The 19,855-nt window shown below is 38.4% G+C and overlaps 2 protein-coding genes across 7 annotated transcripts; both read left to right on the top strand.

Annotated features, from left to right (window-relative positions):
* Positions 1–2,589: 2,589 nt before the first annotated feature.
* Positions 2,590–12,972, top strand: LOC103457566 (uncharacterized). Of its 3 annotated transcripts, XM_081597677.1 has the most exons (16): positions 2,590–2,726; positions 5,497–5,622; positions 5,694–5,857; positions 6,769–6,856; positions 6,983–7,071; positions 7,596–7,757; positions 8,515–8,659; positions 9,682–9,749; positions 9,877–10,026; positions 10,113–10,238; positions 10,319–10,482; positions 10,585–10,672; positions 11,494–11,580; positions 11,849–11,926; positions 12,492–12,519; positions 12,801–12,972. In XM_081597677.1, the coding sequence occupies exons 8-16, from the start codon at positions 9,686–9,688 to the stop codon at positions 12,937–12,939; spliced, it is 924 nt and encodes a 307-aa protein (XP_081453803.1). In that variant the 5' UTR covers positions 2,590–2,726; positions 5,497–5,622; positions 5,694–5,857; positions 6,769–6,856; positions 6,983–7,071; positions 7,596–7,757; positions 8,515–8,659; positions 9,682–9,685; the 3' UTR covers positions 12,940–12,972. The 3 variants fall into 3 exon arrangements, with proteins under 3 accessions (XP_081453803.1, XP_008396044.2, XP_008396053.2); XM_008397822.3 differs by lacking the exons at positions 2,590–2,726; positions 5,497–5,622; positions 5,694–5,857; ... (2 more) ...; positions 7,596–7,757; positions 8,515–8,659 and adding an exon at positions 9,351–9,487; XM_008397831.3 differs by lacking the exons at positions 2,590–2,726; positions 5,497–5,622; positions 5,694–5,857; ... (2 more) ...; positions 7,596–7,757; positions 8,515–8,659 and adding an exon at positions 9,353–9,465.
* A 1,006-nt stretch (positions 12,973–13,978) lies between these two features.
* Positions 13,979–19,820, top strand: LOC103457555 (SLAM family member 9-like). Of its 4 annotated transcripts, none has more exons than XM_008397790.3 (11): positions 13,979–15,101; positions 15,395–15,513; positions 16,126–16,272; positions 16,619–16,768; positions 16,851–16,976; positions 17,048–17,211; positions 17,288–17,378; positions 17,739–17,831; positions 18,099–18,176; positions 18,644–18,671; positions 19,500–19,820. In XM_008397790.3, exons 3-11 carry the CDS (start codon positions 16,212–16,214, stop codon positions 19,642–19,644), a joined length of 936 nt encoding a protein of 311 aa, XP_008396012.1. In that variant the 5' UTR covers positions 13,979–15,101; positions 15,395–15,513; positions 16,126–16,211; the 3' UTR covers positions 19,645–19,820. The 4 variants fall into 4 exon arrangements, with proteins under 4 accessions (XP_008396012.1, XP_008396031.1, XP_008396022.1 ...); XM_008397809.3 differs by having other exon boundaries at positions 16,208–16,272; XM_008397800.3 differs by having other exon boundaries at positions 15,426–15,513.
* Positions 19,821–19,855: the final 35 nt, after the last annotated feature.

Raw genomic sequence — 19,855 nt, forward strand, 5'->3', positions numbered from 1 at the left:
AACCAAGGAGCCACGTAGCAGAGTTGTAGTCTGGACCACCGAACCCAAGACCAAATCAAAACCAGCACCCCGTGCTACATGACAATAAAATTAAGTGCACCTATCAAAACTGCTTCTCAAATTGATCTGAAAGATTCACTTTCCCACCTAGATATTAAATACTTATAGCTTTAATAAATTTAACCAGTATCAATTCAAACTCTTCTTCATTCTGTTTTGCTTTCATCTCTGTGCCACAATACACAGAGGTCTCCTGCCATCCCTAAAGAAATAACGCCCTGTGCGGTGTCTCATATTGCCAATGTCAGAAATAATAATTGTCTGCACCATTAAACATAGCAATTAACAATGTCAACTATGAACACTGTCCAAGGCCCAATAAGCAAGAAATAACCAAGCAGGAGGAGCACCGTGACTGTTTTCATCCTCCTTCGTGCTGCAATGTCTGCCACCATGATAGGTGACGAAAACAAAGAGCAAAGAGTGTGCTCTGCATTGCTACGTTCTTGTTTTATTTATTCACCAATTAAATATAAAAATATTTTTAATGAAATAAAATAGCTACTGCAGTGTACGCAGAGCATTACAAGAACAAAGAACGGCTCTCACTGAGGCTTCAGCACTATAGGACTTGGTCAAGATCCGTCCAGAAGAATCGGATCGTCCATGAATGTCATATTATTGCACTTTGGTTACAGCATTGTCCCATATCTGCGACATGTCAGTCATCGCATTTGCAACATGTGTCTCAGTCAATACAGCTAGCTTTGCTAGCATCACGTCCACGGAGCTTACCTTTCTTTAAGCTTTCATTCCAAGTGACGTCCCCACGGTCTGTGAAAGCGAAGCGCTGCTGATTTTACATGTCGCCATATCTTATGATTTATGCAGCGCTTCCGTACTATTATATTACTCACGCTCAGAGGAAACCACTGCGCATGTCTTGGAGCTCCGCGTGCGAGTAAAGGGGGAGCCGATGGGTGACAACAGACACTAAGTCACGTTATTGCTTGGATTTTATGGCGCCACCTTAAGTCCCTAAACTTCAATATTTAACGAAAAAAAACACAATGCGACTTGGATGTAACGAGTAACGCGACAGTTTTGTAGAAATGTAGTGAAGTAGAAAGTACAGATACTTACTGTAAAATGTAGTGGAGTAAAAGTAGAAAGTATCCATTATTAAATCTACTTAAGTAAAGTACAGATACACGAAAATTGTACTTAAGTACAGTAACGACGTACTTGTACTTTGTTACTTCCCACCACTGAATCTAATGAGTAATAAAGATTCAGGTTGATCTGATGTAACCAGCTCAGTCCATGTGGTTCTGACATTTTGTCAGTAATCAAGAGGATGTACGTTTCCACCTCAACTGACCAAGTAAGCATTAAGGTAAAAAAAAAAAAAAAGTTTAAGCAAATACTGTATACAAAACGGAAAAAGAGCAAATGATGGAAATACTTTCTATATATAAAGAAAACCAAAAAAGTTAATAGCAGGAGAAAAGTTGTGGCAACATTAGCTCAACCAATCTCCCTCCAGGAAGCCATAAAACAGAAATCCTGTCCAACTCCAACTATAATAAAGATTAAAAAAAAGAAAACGGAACGTTAAAACAACAAACAATGCCAAATTAATAATTCATATATGCGTTCTGGAATCTATTACTGACATTTTACAAATTTCACAAATAAATTAGAAGGTTTCACAAATGTTTTATTTATTCTGCTGTAAGTACAGAATAATCTAGTTAGGTTTGAAATGTCTAGGTGTTGTAGTTTTTAAAGTACAACACATTAAAAAAGCTCAAGATAGTAAAAAATCGCCCTTTAGCTATTTCCCGAATTAGATGCTACATTCGGAAGCTAACTTCAGCTTCGACTGATAGCTTGGGCACAATATAGACAGATCTATATATGTTTATATAGATGTATATCTATATCTATAAAGCATAGATATGTAGATTGCACACTGCACAGATAATCAAAACACTTAACGTTTACATAGCACCTTTGTAAGCTTGTCCCTGTTAGCTACGTCAGACATATGAGGCATTATGGAGAATATAAACGATTTATTAACTTACCTTCAAAGTTATTGTGAAGTTTTGACACATCCAGCTTAAATCCTTTGTTGTTGTTTGAGCGTTTCAGGACGTCTGAATAATTATATAAGCATCATTAATAGTCCTGCAGCTACTGAGGAGCTACTGTTAACATACTGTTGCCTGTGAACCGGAACCATTCTATGTGGCAAAAAAATGCGTAAGTGCTAAAACGGAAGTCCGTGGCACATACCCCATTCCCCGACGGGGAGGATGTACCATTTTCTTCTGCAACATACAGTCTCTGCTCTTCCTTTTTATAACACACTTCATACAAGGAAACAAAAGAGGGAGTGCATTGGCCGGGAATCGAACCCGGGCCTCCCGCGCGGCAGCTGAGAATTGTTTAGCTAAACGGCCCTAAACCGTTTCCCATTAATTTCCAATGGTAGTCCTAAACCACTACGGACGCAATATATTTTTGACCACTACGCCATGGTGGCGCTGTTCAATCTTATGTCAGGGAGTGACACACCCCGTCCTGGCTTGGATTCAAAGGAAGACAACTTTCCGGCTTTTAGACTGAGATTTTTAGGACAAATTACCGGCGTTAAGCGGAGAGGAGGAAAAATATCAAAGAAAAGCGATCTTCACATCCGTCCTTTTTCATTTTAATAGGTAAGTGATGCCGATGGATATAAAACATGTTTATCGTCACTGTCGCATCTTTTCGGCCGAATATATTACATGTAGCGGTAGCGTTACTTTCTACTACTTCGGTGTCTGGCGTTATCTAGTAATATAATTTGTCTTCTGATTTAATGGTATGTTTGGTTTATGTGTCGGTGCCTGACACTGCCTAACAAACCGCAACTATTGTCATTGCTACTGTATGTATAGTATGTTTGACTATCGTATCATGTCAAACATGTGTGATGATGATAAAGTCAGCATTTTTACTAAATCATATATTCCATTTCAATCTGTGTTAATTTTTTTGTGAGATGATCAAACACTTAAATCAGATTATACTCGTAAATGGGGATGTGAATACAGAAGAAGTAAATAAAAACAGATAAAAAATAAATATCTTATGTCCAGTGGTGGGTACATTTCTACAAAAGTGTCGCGTTACTCGTTACACCCAAGTCGCGTTACTCTGTTCTTCCGTTAAAATGTGAAGTTCAGGGACTTAAGGTGGCGCCGTAAAATCCAAGCAATAACGTGACTTAGTGTCTGTTGTCACCAATCGGCTCCCCCTTTACTCGCACGCGGAGCTCCAAGACATGCGCAGTGGTTTCCTCTGAGTGTCAGTAATATAATAGTACGGAAGCGCTGCATAAATCATAAGGTATGGCGACATGTAAAATCAGCAGCGCTTCGCTTTCACAGACAGTGGGACTTCGTCCAATTTTTAACGTCACTTGGAAGGAAAGCTTAAAGAAAGGTAAGCTCCGTGGACGTGATGCTAGCAAAGCTAGCTGTATTGACTGAAACACATGTTGCATCTGCGATGAAAAAAAGTTGTCACTCATGCACTGAATTACTGTGTGGAGGTGTTGACTGAGGTGTTGCATATATGGGACAACGCTGTGACCAAAGTGCAATATAGTAATATGACATTCATGGACGATCCGATTCTTCTGGACGGATCTTGACCAAGTCCTATAGTACTGAAGCCTCACTGAGAGCCGTTCTTTGTTCTTGTAATGCTCTGCGTACACTGCAGTAGCTATTTTATTTCATTAAAATATCTTTATATTTAATTGGTGAATAAATAAAACGAGAACGTAGGAACGCAGAGCATGCTCATTGCTCTTTGTTTTCATCACCTGTCATGGTGGCAGACATTGCAGCAGGAGGGAGGATGAGAACAGTCACGGTGCTCCTCCTGCTTGGTTATTTCTTGCTTATTGGGCCTTGGACAGTGTTCATAGTTGAGCGCTGTTAATTGCTTTGTTTAATGGTGCAGACAATTATTATTTCTGACATTGGCAATATGGGCAACCGCCCAGGGTGTTATTTTTTTAGGGATGGCAGGAGACCTGTGTATTGTGGCACAGAGATGAAAACAAAACAGAATGAAGAAGAGTTTGAATTGATACTGGTTAAATTTATTTCAGCTCCAAGTATTTAATATCTAGGTGTTTTTATGGGAAAGTGAATCTTTCAGATCAATTTGAGAAGCAATTTTGATAGGTGCACTTAATTTTATTGTCATGTAGCACGGGGTGCTGGTTTTGATTTGGTCTTGGGTTCGGTGGTCCAGACTACAACTCTGCTACGTGGCTCCTTGGTTACATGTCCTCCTCTGCTAGTTGGATTTCTTTCAAAATAAATGTGTGGCAAAAAAAAGTGAAGTTCATGTTATGTTAGGACAGGAGAAGAGATGTTTCCATCCCTGAATTTATGATGCATAGAATCACATATCTTAGTCTAAACTATGTTACAGAGTAAACGTAATAAAAACATGCTTTATCTGTGGCATTGTTCATTAAAATGGCACATTACTGATGTATTAAAATTAAATACGATTGGTACACTTAATGATATTAGTGATTAGGCAATGCATTCAGCAAGTACTTTTACTTTTAATACTTAAGTATTTTTAAAAGCCAGTACTTTTTTACTTTTACTTAAGTAAAATGTTAATGTGGTACTTTGACTTTTACTTAAGTACATTTTTGAGTACTTTCTCCACCACTGTTTAATTCTGTCGAGAACAGTGTTTTTAGTGGTTTACTGTCTCCTCTTTCAGCTGTTCACTCGAAACAGTCGGCTAATGTGGTTATATTTATATTTGAATGAAGAACGAGAAGATGCTACTTCAGTTCTTTCTTCAAACAGCAACCGCTCCAAACAGCCCCGGACGAGCTAGAATCATGAGGTTAATTTTATCTCATGACGGAACGGGTTCAATGGTTTTTAATCAACAGGAAACCATCGATTCCTTTCTTGTCAAGTGTATACACTGATGTAGACATTTCTTTTTCTTCCTAAAACGTCTGAGATCACTTTCGCTCACCCATAATTGCTTCTAATAATTGACACAGGACATGATGATTAGGGGCGTTTACTCTAATTATACATGAAGTTTTATTTATTTTATGAGTCAGAAGTAAATAAACTAAAAGTAAAACGGGTCTGGAAAGAAGATATGACCGAAAGTGTTTAACATGTTAAAGAGAAATGATCTTGTTTTTCATTCACAGCTGATTTGATCTACAGAAAAATAGGCGACTCTGTTGCCCTGTCCCCAGGTCAAAGTTTTCATATCAGTAGCGTAACGTGGAAGCGCCAAACGGACCTCGCCTTGCAGTGGTTCGGCGGGAACATTACTTGTTACAGATATTTTAAGGGCAAGTTCACCTGTGATTGAGCTATAAAGTGTTGTAAAACTCTGCACATTCATTTTTGCATGATCTCTTTTTCTGGATTCTGCCTCCAGGTCGTTGTGACCTGGACATAGGAAGTGGAAGTTTGATTATCAACAATCTGACGTTGGATGACAGCGGCAGCTACACCTTTGACATAAACAACAGCGTTCTTGACAAAAAGGATCTCCGGGTTATCAGTGAGTTTCAGCAAATTTGTTTGGCTTTCACCTGAATGCAGTTGATGGTAATCTGTTGGTGTTTCTGTCAGAACCGGTTCCAAAACCCACGGTATCTGTGGACTGCAACAATGAGAAGACCGACTGTAATCTCACCTGTGAAGCCAACATCACCTCTGAGTTTGGGCCTGTCACATATACATGGGAAACAGGAGACACAGAGCTGTCCAACGACAAGGAGCTGAGCTTAACAACGGTACAAACGCAAATGATCTAAATCAGGAGTCCACAAACTACGGCCCGCGGGCCGGATCCGGCCCGCCTCCACATTTGGTCCGGCCCCCTGAACAATGGATTTTTCTTCAACCACCGGGGGGCTCTTTAGCAGGAAGCTGCTTGTGGGCTCATTTTGAGCCCATAAGCAGCAAAATGAGTCAGAAACAGATCAGATGTCTTTGGAAAGTTTCTTTGCAAAGGGGAAAAGGCCCAGAGAAGAGACAGGAGAATGGATTTAACCCGGACCGGTAGGTGACTCCCACATTACAAGCCGCTCTGCGTAACATGCGGCGACCGGCTGCTAATGAGGCAAGAAAGCTTCAAGCTGCTTTGTCACGTAGAGACCAAGCACGCTGTGCTCAAGCAACACACCTCGGGTGTCATTGTCTCTCATCACTCCCAGATGGGACCGTCTCGTTGCAGAGAAACAAGCTCAGGGCTCCCGTTAGTCATTATTGTGAGTTAAAATTTTCATGAAAGTAAAATGTTAGTTTTTGTGGCGCTTCTGTTATTTTGAAGGGATATATAAACGTTACCATAGCGACCAGAGTCAGAGCGTTTGGGCAGTGGTCGAGAGAAGATGAGTAGAGCTTGTGAACCCAGAGAATGTTATTTGATTGTGCTTTCTGGAAAACAATACATTTTTACATTTAGGCACTCCTGCAATCGTCACACTTTTTCTGTTACAAACTGACTCCGGCCCCCCACCAGAGAAGGGAAAAGTTATGTGGCCCTCACAGGACAAAGTCTGGGGACCCCTGATCTAAATGATCAAGTCAGGATGTGACCTAGTTGTCAAGATAAATCACATTTAAGGCCATAATGGTGATTATAGAATGAATATAAGTGGAAACTTCACTGGTTTTCAGCTTTTTTTTATTTGTTTCTTAGGACAATAAGGAGAGCTCCTTCTCCTGTATGTTGAGAAACCCCATTAGCACCAACTCGAGTGAAGAAGAATCAAACCTGGTGAGAAGGGGTGAGTTAAAAAACACATTCTGAATATTTTTATTTCTTTGTTCTAAAATGTCCTGAACTAATGTCTAAACTCAGCTGTAAACAGTGTAGTTTGCTAAGTCGATTTTTCTTTTTCTTTTTTTTGCAGAGAATTTTAAATATACTGCTGACTGTAAAGCTCCTGATTATAGCACTGATTCTGGTTGGGACTGGCCTCTTTGCTGCATGCAAACAAACGTAAGAATCCACAAAAGCATTCAATATTCCTCACCTTTTTATGCTTTATTTAGTTACTGCAAGTAAACATTGGCTTTTAATGTTCATTTCAGGTGAGCTTTATTGTGTAAATATCAATAATCAGTAACAGAAGAATAAAGTTTACCAATCTGGCAAATGCAAACTTCATATTAGGACTTGATTTAACATTAACAGCTTGTTTAAAAGTTACTACTTTTTTGTCTGTTGTGGCAAGAAAAGGAAAGAAAATCTTAAACATTTGCATTTAAATTACAGGAAGACTTGGTGCTATGGCCGGAGTTGGCAAGTGTTTTGCCATTTTTGCAACTTTTGTTTTATTTTTCAGCGTTATTAGATATTTAACAATTTTGTTCAGAGTTTCATTGACTTAAATACAAGCTTATATGGAAAAAAGCATATTTTGACTGTACATCACCTAAATGGATAAAGATGGGTTTCCCTGAACCAGGAAGTGCCGCGCTCACTCAACCTGTCGGCCGCCTTACATCTGCTTCTATTCTCAGACGTGTCGCATATTGACTCACCTGCTGAAGAGTTGGATCCAAAGCAGCTCACATTTCCTCCGCCGCCAATGGAGGACTATGAAAACGATGAAGATGAAGAGAACTTCATGGTCCGTCGTGACGAAGACCTTCCCTGGGCTCCACGCAGTTATTTAGACAAAGGTTTGTGTTGTTAAGGTGTTTAGATCCACCTTAAATAACTCAAGTTGTTTAGAACAGAGGTGTCTAAACTTTTTGTCATGATCCGTGTTTCTGTGTATTTGTTTTTAGGGGTTTTCTGTGTTCAGTTTCTGTCCTGTGAGTCTCTTTTGTCTCTGCGTCTTCCCCGTTGATTGCTTCCCAGGTGTGTCTAGTTACCTGATTACCCTCCCTGTGTATTTTAACCCACCTGTTGTCTTTGTCTCTTGTCGGGTCCTTGTCTACTGTCATATGTTGCACGTTCATGCTCTCCAGTCGTACTGATATGTCCTCTCTTTTCAGTCTTCTTGTCAGTTGGTACCGGTATTTAGCTGTGTGCTATACTCTCTGCCGTGCCGCCTGTGTTGGACTGTTTGAGCTTTCATCATTAAATTCATCATTTTCACTACAACCTGGGTTCAGCCTGCGTCTCTCCTCACCACCTCAAACCCGCTTCCTGACACTTTTTGTCTCCCAAAGAGCATCATCCTCGGCAAACCCACAGATAATATTTCAAAATATGTAAAGAAATATCAACTTTTAGAATGTTTTTATTCACTAATTGTTACATGACATTTGGCATAAATATTGCCTCATACCTCTAGTTCTGTGGTGGAAAAATTTATTATTATTGGGAGAAAGGTTCCATACGTCTACAACTAATTATCAATATAATGTAGGAGTTTTAATGACATTACAGTTTGGTATAATTTCCTTCTTTATTCTTTTTTTGTTTCCTCAGTGGTTGCCGTTTACAGCTACAGCGGTAGCAAAGACGATGAGCTCTCCTTCCAGCAGGGGGTGATCATCTACGGTCACCAAAATGAGCGACGATGGCTGGTTTGACGGCGTGATGAACGGGAGCACCGGGCTCTTTCCTGGCAACGGTGTGGCGTTCATCATTCACTAGGCAACTAAGCCTAAACAACAATGCATCTCAGTCGACTTTAATATCATAAAAAAAGTTAATTTATTTCAGTAATTTAGCTCAAAAAGTAAAAAATATTGATTCGTTACACATTTCATCTGCGATTATTTTCCAAATATGACTCTTTTTTTTTAAAGGTTGGCTTTGTATTTTATTATATATTGAGTGTTAATATCTCTTAATTACCAATATAAAGTCAGATATTTATAGTCCGTCTCTTGTAAAAAAAACTTTGTCCTCAATAAATTTTTACCTGGTTAAATAAAGGTTGAAAAACAAACTATGTCCACGACTAGAATACACACATATATTTAACATTCACTAACTATCACACAAGTGGTAACTGAAACATTACTTTGTATCAAAAATGTAAAAATGCCAAACAAGAGAGAAAAAAAAAAACAAGTTGGTGGTTAACATCAGTTTCTATATGTCAAAATTTAATAAATAACCCTAAACAAACTGCAGAGTAATCCTTCCAGTTAACAGCTGTACAATTAAACACACTTAAAATGTTAAAACATGGCACAATTACACACAAAACCCTGTATATAACTAAATTGGTCTAATATATGTGCTAATGCATAAAACTGGAAGATGGCAACAGAAAAGGGAAAGAGCTTCCTGTCGCTTGTTACTATGGTAACCAGCAACTGTCAAGAGAAACATAACAGTTTTATTTAACTGACGAGCGAGCGCAGTGCGTTATGTTACCTTGTTAGCTTCGTGTGAACAGACTCTTTGGAAACCTTAGAGATATTTGAGGTGTTTTTGTTTTTCTGCATTTGTAAGTTATTTATCCAAACCTGGCTTGTTGCATGGTTCTTCTATCTACAGAAATGTGTTTTTTGGGGTTGTTTTTCAATTTGTACAGATGCTTGTTTTCATAGTGTATGACTGAAGTATGTGTGTTTTATTTCTACCGACACTCATTACCAGAGTTATTAGTCAAAGTTGTGTTTTTGGTTCTTTTCATTTCAGGATCATGTCTGTTTTCCGGACTTTCTCCGCGGTTCTCCTCATTTACTTATTGGTGCAGAAGAGTTGTTGTGAGTACAAATATGGAACATATTGCTTTAGTTTGTTCTATTTTCCTGCTGTTATAAGTGTAAAGAAAAAACTAACAGAGAAATGTTAGCAGGAAGAAGTGAAAAAGTTCTTGTTTTTCATTCACAGCTGTGATGATCTACGCAAAAGTTGGTGACACGGTTGTCCTGCATCCAGGTCGGAGTTTTGATAACATCACTTCCATAAGTTGGGGGCACGAAATGAGCCCCATCTTGGAGTGGTTTGGACAGGACATTATTTTTTACAAAAGTCAAAAAGGTAAGTTCCCCTGTGATTAAAGAGTTGTAAAACCTGCGACCTGCAGGTTCATTCATGTGACATCTTTATTTGGATCCTGCCTCCAGGTCGCAGTAACTTGGAAAAAACAACAGGAAGTTTGATCATCCACAACCTGACTGTAGAGGACACCGGCCGCTACACACCTGAGATTAACCGCGTGAGTCATAACCCAGTGGTTCTCCAGGTCATCGGTGAGTTCAACAGGTTTGACTGAACTTTGTTGGCTTTAATCTGAATCCAGTGGACGGTAATCTGTTGGTGTTTCTGTCAGAACCAGTCCCAAAACCGATGGTGCACTTAAAATGCAACCCTAGGAAAACCCTCTGTGACCTCACCTGTAAAGCCAACACCAGTTCTCGGTTTGGACCCGTCATGTACAGATGGGAAGCAGGAAACAAGGTGGTGTCCAATGATAATCAGCTGAGCTTAACAACGGTGTGTTTTAAGATGGATCCATTTGTCTGGGGAAAAATCCCTTTAAGAACTCAATGAAACCATGATGGGTTGGTTTAGAGCTGTTTTCCATTTGCTTCGTAGAAAAATCAGAGTCGTGCCTACACCTGCAGGGTGAAAAACCCTGTTAGCACCTCGTCCAGCGACGAGGTGGCGACCCCTATTACAGAAGGTGAGCTGCAAATATTCCTGTCTTTTTTAAAAAGTCTGGCTTTTAGTAAGTTTATTCATGGGGGAAATAACTTTTACCCTTTTTTTATTAATTGACAAGTGTATTTATTATTTATTCTGGTTATCTTTTATATTAATAGTTTTGTTTTATTCAAACATTTAATAGTGACAGAAGAGCAACAACTATTTAGGGGGATTTCTGCCGCTGATAAAAAAATAAAAAATTATTTCTCATAATTATGACTTAACTAGTTCATAACTATGAGATAGCAAAGTCGTAAGGAAAAATAAAAAACTTTCATTATTATGACTTAACTACCTCATGAAAATGATGTAGTATAACTTTAAGTCATAATTATAAAATAAAAGTTGTTTTTTCTCATCAGAGTGGCAGATGGAGTACTTTTTTTTGAAAGTTCATAACAAAGAGGAACTAAACCTGGGAGAAATAAACTGACATGGCAATTATGATGAACACAGAAAATAATCAAAGTAAAATCAAAAGAAAATGGAGAAACACTAAAGACAGGAACCAGGGATGAACTGATGAACAGAACATAAGAAAAATACCCAATATGGCTACCTGAGAGAACGGTGAAATACTGAAAAATTACAAAATGATAGATCATAAATAATCTGACCAGCCTCTTTGTACTTGCTGATGAAAAGCTTCCCCTTAGCATGATGCTGCCACCAGCATGGCTGCCATGGTGGATGCAATGTTACTTTTCTGCCACATAAAGCCAGAGCTGCTAGAACCGCAGGTGTTGTTCTCTGTTACAGGGACTGATTTAGTTTTAATAACTAACTCTGTACCTCCAGGGTTACATCCTTCAGCAGTGGTGGTACCTGTTGTACTTGTAGTCCTGGTTCTGGTTGTGGCTGGTGGCTATGTCAAGCACAGGAAAGGTGAGAATTATTACAACGTCTCATCATGTTACATTTCTTCCCGTTTTTGGACACAAACAAGGAAACCTTATCCTTCCTAATGTAAAAAGGGTTTGAGTTTATCCGTTTTGTTGGGTCCATACGTTTACTTTTTACGCATGGCTTAGAATTTTTTTCTGTTTCTGTCGCAGATAGCTGAAATAAATGTTGAAAAACAAACATTTCCTTTTCAGTTGGCAGTAATTTAATCAGAAAACTAACTTATATATTTTCTTTTTTACGTCTACAGAGATGAAACAAGCACTGAATGTTGAAGCAGCCCATGCAGAGAGGACTGCTATGAGCCTGAAAGTCATGAGGAGAAACGGTAACATTAGATCATTTAGAGTCTGGATTCATCCCTCATTTCTTTGCATTTTAATGGAAAGCAGACAGACTTCCTTGTTGTCTTCTAAGATGTCCTGAACCAACATCTCAACAGGTTTTTTCAGACAAAAGCAACAAAAACATGAGTTACATCTGCCCGGCTGCAAAGATTATTTTTTACACCATATTTCTCCAATTTACTCAACAGTAATCCATGGCTTGTTGTGTCAAATGCTTTGTTTACTCCCACAGTATATTCCTATTCATCAGTCACGTTAGCTAAATCTTGTAATAGTTGCCATACAACGGTTGAAGTTGACCTTTTTAGCTCTAATTTATATCAAATTATCAAATCGTTGCTGAACCTATTTTTCTAAAACATGAAAGATGAGATAAATTGTTCTACTTTCGAAGAACTGATGTTTATCACCACTTTTTATATGATGTAATGGCTTGTCTTGTTGAAATAGATCCATTTGAAAGGACATAACTTCAAATATCAATTCAACCAGACATCAACTAGTAAAAGAAACGTAGCTGAACTCACATTTTCATCTCTGTTGCAGGAATGAGTTTGGAAAGTTTTGAAAGTGGGTGAGTTACTAGATCTTCTATGAATACCTTTACCAAGACAGCTTGAAATCTAACCTCTGTGCCAAGTGTTATTTATAAACATTGGGTTATAAATGAGGAACTGCAAGTTGTGGAGAATCAGTTAGAAGTTGCAACTGTTTGATGGAGACTTTTGTTTTGAAATATTAAACTTTTTTTTTTTTACATGTTCAGAGAACCAAACAGCAGTTTGTTCTTTACAACACACAAAATGTATTTTCAATAAGTTAAATTTTCCTCTTTTGTTTCTGGTGTGGTGACAGATTGATGTCACCAGCGATGACGAAGACCAACTCCAGACAAGGACGCCTTTATCTCCATGATGATGAAGAACAACGCCTGCATGACGACCAGGAACTTAAGAAGCAAATCCAGGAGCTTCAAGCTAACACAGACGTCTAAATTCATCACAGACGTATTGAATCGAGCAAAGCACCTCTTGAGCTTTTTCTTTGCAACCTCACAGAAAACTAAATACATTTTATTTGGAGTTTGAACACAAAGTAGTTTAGAAGAATGTCACGTTGTTGCGCTGTTGACAGAATATGAACCGTTCCTGGCATGTTAATTCCTTTTCGAAGATCTATCTTAATATTTAAAGGGTGGACACATAATGTCGTTTTAATAAGAAGAAAATAGAAATGCAGCAACTCAGGCTAGTTTGAGAGCGCTGCTTGTTGACCGAGGAAGAATCCGGAAGTGATGTTTTCACCCAAGACGAGCAGCTTTGTGGGATAATACCATTACACCACAAAGAATGGTGTTAGCTTATTTAAGTTTCCTAACTTAAACATGTTAAGTTAGGGGCATATTTAGGTAAACTAGTGGCTAAGCTAGTCCACTCTGTGCTCTGAACATCTTGAGTCGGACTGCTTTGATTTTGTCCCCTCTTAAAAGAGTTGCTCGCTTTTTTTTGTACAACTCAAACATGTGCTGCTCTCTGCTGCAGTACCAACTGCGCCCCCCAGGGGCGCTGCAGCCAAACCATGCAGGAATCAGCAGCACTTCAAGGTTAAACATCAAAAATATTGTTCCTTGCAGTTTATTTATTTGGACTATTTTGCATATTTTCAGTTTTCTTCTCCTACAAAAGTCGGGTTTCTTGTATAAAACAAGGATAAAAACAGAGATTCTGTCTGTAAAAGAAAAGTATAGATATTTAATTTTAGTTTTATCAAATGTACCATTTGGACACCAAAATGTAAAAGTGTATAGTCAATTTAACGGTGCCTCGAGAGTCCTTAAAATCTCATTGCAAGAAGGAACATGGTAAGCAATGCATTTCCCCTGGAGGATCAATAAAATATTCTGTTCTATTGCAGGTATAGTTCTGATTAATAATCATTTAATTTCAAGACTAAATATGGATTTTTTTGAACTTTGAAGTTGAGCCAGTATTGACTTACAGCCACACACACACACACACAGGCATAATGTAGATATTTAAAACGCAGAGAAAACACAAAGACAAGCACACACACACACACAACAATATCCAAGGCCATAGTTCACGGTGAACCTGTGTGACGCCCTCTGCTGGTGCAGCATGTTCTGTTAACTGTGTTTCCATAAAATTAAGGTTCTGGATCGGGAGGAGCCTAAGGTCACATGGAGACTTGGGTCTACCTGGACCTCCTAAAAGAGTGTTGGAGAACCAGGCGGGAGATTCTGACCTGTTTGAAGGATATCTGGGAAGGACGGCGGGACAGACTGAGGTGGCTCCTGGGATATGATGAGTGCCCACGTCCTCTAGACTTGTGTTTTAAAAATAAACGCCTCTAAAGGGCTTAAAATGGTTATTGGTGTCGCATTCTCCCATTTTCCTGCTACGGTGTTAACAACTTATTCTGGATTATTGTCCACCATAGTCGCCATTTTCCTTCCCAGGATGCAGGATAGAGACATTTATTTAGTAAAAGGTCAAATAAATGCGACCTGGCCATGCAGACACACAGGTCATATTTGAAAAAATCAGATGTGTATCGGATTTAGAACTACATATCCCAGTAGCTTTTAGTTCTTTATTTCTGTCATTTCAGCCTTAGTTTGATATAAATTTCTTGCAGTCTTGAATGTTTATGTTACATTATGCTGACGATGCTCAGCTACATCTATCCATAAACCCTAATGAATCCAATCCATCCTTTCTTTCTTTCTTTGTTGTTTTTTAGCCAGAACCTCTGAAAAAGATCAAATAATAAAGTAAAGTATCTTAAATCCCATATTAAACTTCTTGGATTTCTCTTTTTCACCTCCAGATTAGAAATATTCTGTCCAGGAGTGATGCTGGAAAACAGGTCTGTGAGTTTGTTACTTCAGGGCTGCACTGCTGTAACACTAACAGATCACACCTAAAATGCACAACATTAATTATGATGGTAGATAAAAACATACAAAATATGGACAAATTACGCATGAAACCCTGCGTATAATTAAATCAGCCTATGCTGGGGAAGAAAACACAGGGCTGATCCTGATTCACTCCATGGTTACTGGTTGTTACGGTAACCACCAACTGTCAAGAGCAACATAACTGACAGGAGGGCAGCGCAGCGCCAGAAACGGTGAGTACGGCTGTGTTATCTTTACTGCTTCTTTTTTTTTTGTCTGTTCAGACTCTTTGGAAACCACAGAGTAAACTTAAAAGTGTTTTTTGTTTTCATTTATCTACATTTGTAAGTTATAATGAGTAACGTGAGTGATTTATTTGAAGCTGGCTGGTTGTTCATTGTTACTTTTCATTCTTTCATCTAAACAATTTTTTTAAATTAATACTTACACATCTTTTTGTTATGTATGACTGAAGGATGCATCAGATGCCTGCGTGTTTTACTTTGACTGTTTTCCTGCTTTTTAGAAAGTAGAAGTTGATCTTCTTGTTCAATTAGCAGTTGGAGTCGACAGCACCAAACAACAAAAGATGGAAGTGAAAGCATGAAACTACATGTTCACTGACCTCTGACCTTAAACCCAGAGGCAAGTGGTTCTGTTTGGACTCAATCTCACATGGATTAATGTTCATTCGAAATAAATCCTTTCAGCAGCAGTCAGGAGGTTCGCTGCGATAAAATCAACCTTATTAGTCCTGATTTAATGGATTATAATAGGAGAGGTTTGTTTTTCAGACAAGAGAAAATATATTTAAAGTTACTTGTACCTAATGGTTTTAATAGACATTTCATGCTCATGAGTGTCCAAAAACAAATCACTAAATAAATGCAAAAGTAATGTCAAGTATTTTATTTATTTATTTTAAGAAGGAATGAGCCAGCGTTGGTGAAAAATTAGACAAATGGTGGACTGTTTGTTGCAAAAGGAAAGAACACACTGCTTTTTAGTTATTTTATTGTATTTTTCCTACTTTTCTTGTTTAATATTAAAATTTTCCGAGATGCTGGATCATTTGTGTGCAGTCATCGTCAAGCCAAATAGAATTAAACTCTTAAATTACGTGATGAGTATGTCTGATGTTTCACTTTTTGAAATATTTTTCTGAATCATCTCCAAAAATCCGTTCAGTAAAACAGAGGTTAGCATCACATATTTACATACTTTGCCTTTCCAACTTCATTATTTCTCTCTCCGCAGCTTAAACACCTCATCTGCTGCTGACACTCGTCACCGGTAATATTAGTCGACGTGTTTTTGGTCTCGGTACTTTTCATTTTAGGATCATGTCTGCTTTCTGGACAGTCTCTGCTGTGCTCCTCCTTTACTTCATGCAGAATAGCTGTGGTGAGTGTAAACAGTGATTATATTGTTTTATTTGGTTGCATTTCTGCTTGGTAGAGATAGAAATGACATAATTACAGAACAGAATATACTTTTATTATTACTACTTATATGCTGACAGCTACTCCATATAGAAAAAAAGGGCCGACTTGCATGATATCAAAGTTGAATATCTGCAGATCAGACTCTAAGAGTTTTTATGATGATACCTACAGATTTGCTTTGTTTATGAGAATAAAGAAAACTTTTAAAATAGATATGATTGAATGGTGTCAAAATATTACAGCTGCTCAGAAACAGGAAAAAGTTCACAGAAAATAATAAAAATGTTTTGGTTTTTCATTCACAGCTCGTCTGATTTTGGCAAAACTTGGTGACTCGGTTGTGCTGCATCCAGGTCAGACCTTTGATTCCATATCTGCCATAATCTGGAAGCACAACATGAACATCATCGTGGAGTCGTCTGGAACTAATACAACGTATTTTAGAAGTTTTATTGGTAGGTTCCTGTGTGATTGACTCATCGTAACACCTGAACCCCTGCAGATTCATTCATGCCTGTATTTGGATCCTGCCTCCAGGTCGCTGCAGCCTGGACAAAACAACTGGAAGTTTGATCATCAAAAGTCTGACAGTAAGGGACACCGGCCACTACAACGCTGAGATCGACAGCAAGATTCTTGACGTGATAGAGCTCTGGGTTATCAGTGAGTGCAGCAGGTTTGACTGAGCTTTAATCTGAGTCCAGTTAACGCTAATCTGTTGGTGTTTCTGTCAGAACCGGTCCCAAAACCCACAGTGTTCTTGGAATGCAACAAGGAGAAGACCCTCTGTGACCTCACCTGTAAAGCCAACATCACTTCTCATTTTGGACCCGTCAGGTACAGATGGGAAGCAGGAAAAAATGTGCTGTCCCGTAAAATGAAGCTCAGTTTAACAAAGGTATGTTTTAAGGTACAGCTGAACCTCTGAGTACAAACAACCGGGATGAACCCATGATGCTCCATTTGCTTCTTAGGAGAACAGGGAGCACTCCTACGTCTGCCTTTTGCTAAACCCCTTTAGCAACTCGTCCAGTGATGAGGTGCCTAACCCCATTAGACATTACGGTAAGCTGCAAACATTTCCATCTGTGTCCTTTTTAAAAAGTACGGCTGTGATAAGTTGTGGATATTAAAACTGAACCCCAAAACATTGTTTCTCAGTTTATTCGTGATTTAATAACAAATATAATTACCTTTTTTGTTGTTGTTATATGAGACCAGATTGGAATGGAGACTTTGTTTCATTTGACAATTGCATTTTGTTTTTATTGTGGTTGTGATGGTGTTCTCATTATGACTTTAATGCCACATGTAAAAAATTATTAAGTACGCATGTTGGTACCAACAGCAATGGGTGTTGGACTGTGTTACAGTCTGTAACTGGTGAACTGGTGAATGGTTTAGTTTCAATAACTAATGCTGTAGTTTCAGGGTTTCATCCTGCAGCAGTGGCTGTACCAATTGCGCTTCTGCTCCTGACTTTGTTTGCCGTTGGTGGCTATCTTAGGCACAGGAAAGGTGAGAGTTCACTAAAACATGAAGCAGTCGCTGTCCTGTGCTACTTTAACGTCTCATCATGTTACATTTGTTCCTATTTTTAATACTGAATCATTATAATTATTTAATGACTTTAGATAATATCGCCTTTGCAAGACTTTCATCGCGTTAGTGTAAACACTAAAAACTCAGCTATTTCATAAGCTTTACAATAATAATAATCTTCCTTTCCTGTGATTAAAGAACCACGGTTGATATAACATTCCTTTTTTCCCCCCATTTTTACAGAGACGAAACAAGCACAGACTGATGAAGCAGAAGAAGCAGAGAGGACTGCTGTGACCCTGAGAGGCAAAAGGAAAAATGGTAACATTAGATCATTTAGAGTCTGGATTCATACCTCATTTCTTTGCACTTTAACCAAAAGCAGACAGATTTCCTTGTTATCCTCTAGAGCAGCTGCAACTAACATAACACCATATTTCTACAATTTATTCAACAGTAATCCATGGCTTGTTGTGTCAAATGCTTTGTTTACTCCCACAGTATATTCCTATTTATCAGTCACGTTAGCTAAATCTTCTAATAATTGGCGTACAGCAGTTGAAGTTGACCTTTGTGGCTCTAATTACTAAAACTATTTTTCTAAAACGTGAAAGATGAGATAAATTGTTCTATTATTGGAGATGTTTATCACCACTTTTTATATGATGTAATGGCTTGTCTTGTTGAAATAGATCCATTTGAAAGGACATAACTTCAAATATCAATTCAACCAGACATCAACTAGTAAAAGAAACGTAGCTGAACTCACATTTTCATCTCTGTTGCAGGAATGAGTTTGGAAGCTTTGGAAAGTGGGTGAGTTACCAGATCTTCTATGAATACCTTTACCAAGACAGCTTGAACTTTAACCTCTGTGCCAAGTGTTATTTATAAACATTGGGTTATAAATGAGAAACTGTAGGTTGTGGAGAATCAGTTAGAAGTTGCAACTGTTTGATGGAGACTTTTGTCTTTTAATATAATTTTTTTTACATGTCCAGAGCCAAACTGCAGCTCTTTGCAATAATAATAATAATAATAATCAATTTAATTTATAATGCACTTTTCATTAATAAAAATCTCCATGTGCTACACGGTGCAGCTAAAAACAAATAAAATCAACAATCAAAAAAAAGACAGTAATTTAAAAGTGTCTAAAAAGAAAAGTTTTCAATCCGATTTTAAAATCGGACAATAATTGCGGGGCTCCCAAATAGTCTGGGAGAGAGTTCCATAGACGAGGAGCAGCCACAGCAAATGCTTGATCACCCATAGTCCTTAGTCTTGATCGAGGAAGGTGGAGAAGATTACAGGCTTGGGATCGTAAGGATCTAGAAGTTGAATGTGAAATAAGGAGGTCCTTCAAGTAATCCGGTGAGGTTCCATACAGACAGTGATGGGTGATAAGTGCAATTTTGTACTGAATCCTATAAGTTACAGGAAGCCAGTGAAGCTCGTAAAGAGTAGGTGTGATGTGATCAAATTTACGAGCTCTCACTAAGATCCTGGCAGCACTGTTTTGAATGTATTGAAGCCTCTGAAGGTGTTTTCTGTGGACTCCAATAAACAGCGAGTTACAGGAGTCGAGCAATACACACAATTTACTTGCAATATCTTTCTCTTTTGTTTCTGGTGTGGTGACAGACCGAAACCATCTTCAGCACGGAGGTTCAGCTCTGCACGAGATCTTTATCTCCAATCTGACGATGAACGATGGGTGCAGAACAATCCGGAGCTCAGGAGGCTAAGCCGCGAGCTTCGGGAGTTCCGACTTCAAAGAGACATCTAAATTCATCACAGACGTATTGAATCAAGCAAAGCAACGCTTGAGCTTTTTCTTTTGCCACCTCACCGCAAACTAAATACTTTTAATTGGGATTTTGGATGCAAAGTATTTTAGATCAATTATTCGTTACACCCCAAGTCAACTATATCTGCTCATAAACTGTCTAAATTGGTCCACAATGGTGTTATCTTTATGTTTCTGTGCAAATAGTTAC

Source organism: Poecilia reticulata, chromosome 2 (genome assembly GCF_904066995.2).
Source record: "Poecilia reticulata chromosome 2, P_reticulata-male-v2, whole genome shotgun sequence".
NCBI classification, from domain to species: domain Eukaryota; kingdom Metazoa; phylum Chordata; class Actinopteri; order Cyprinodontiformes; family Poeciliidae; genus Poecilia; species Poecilia reticulata.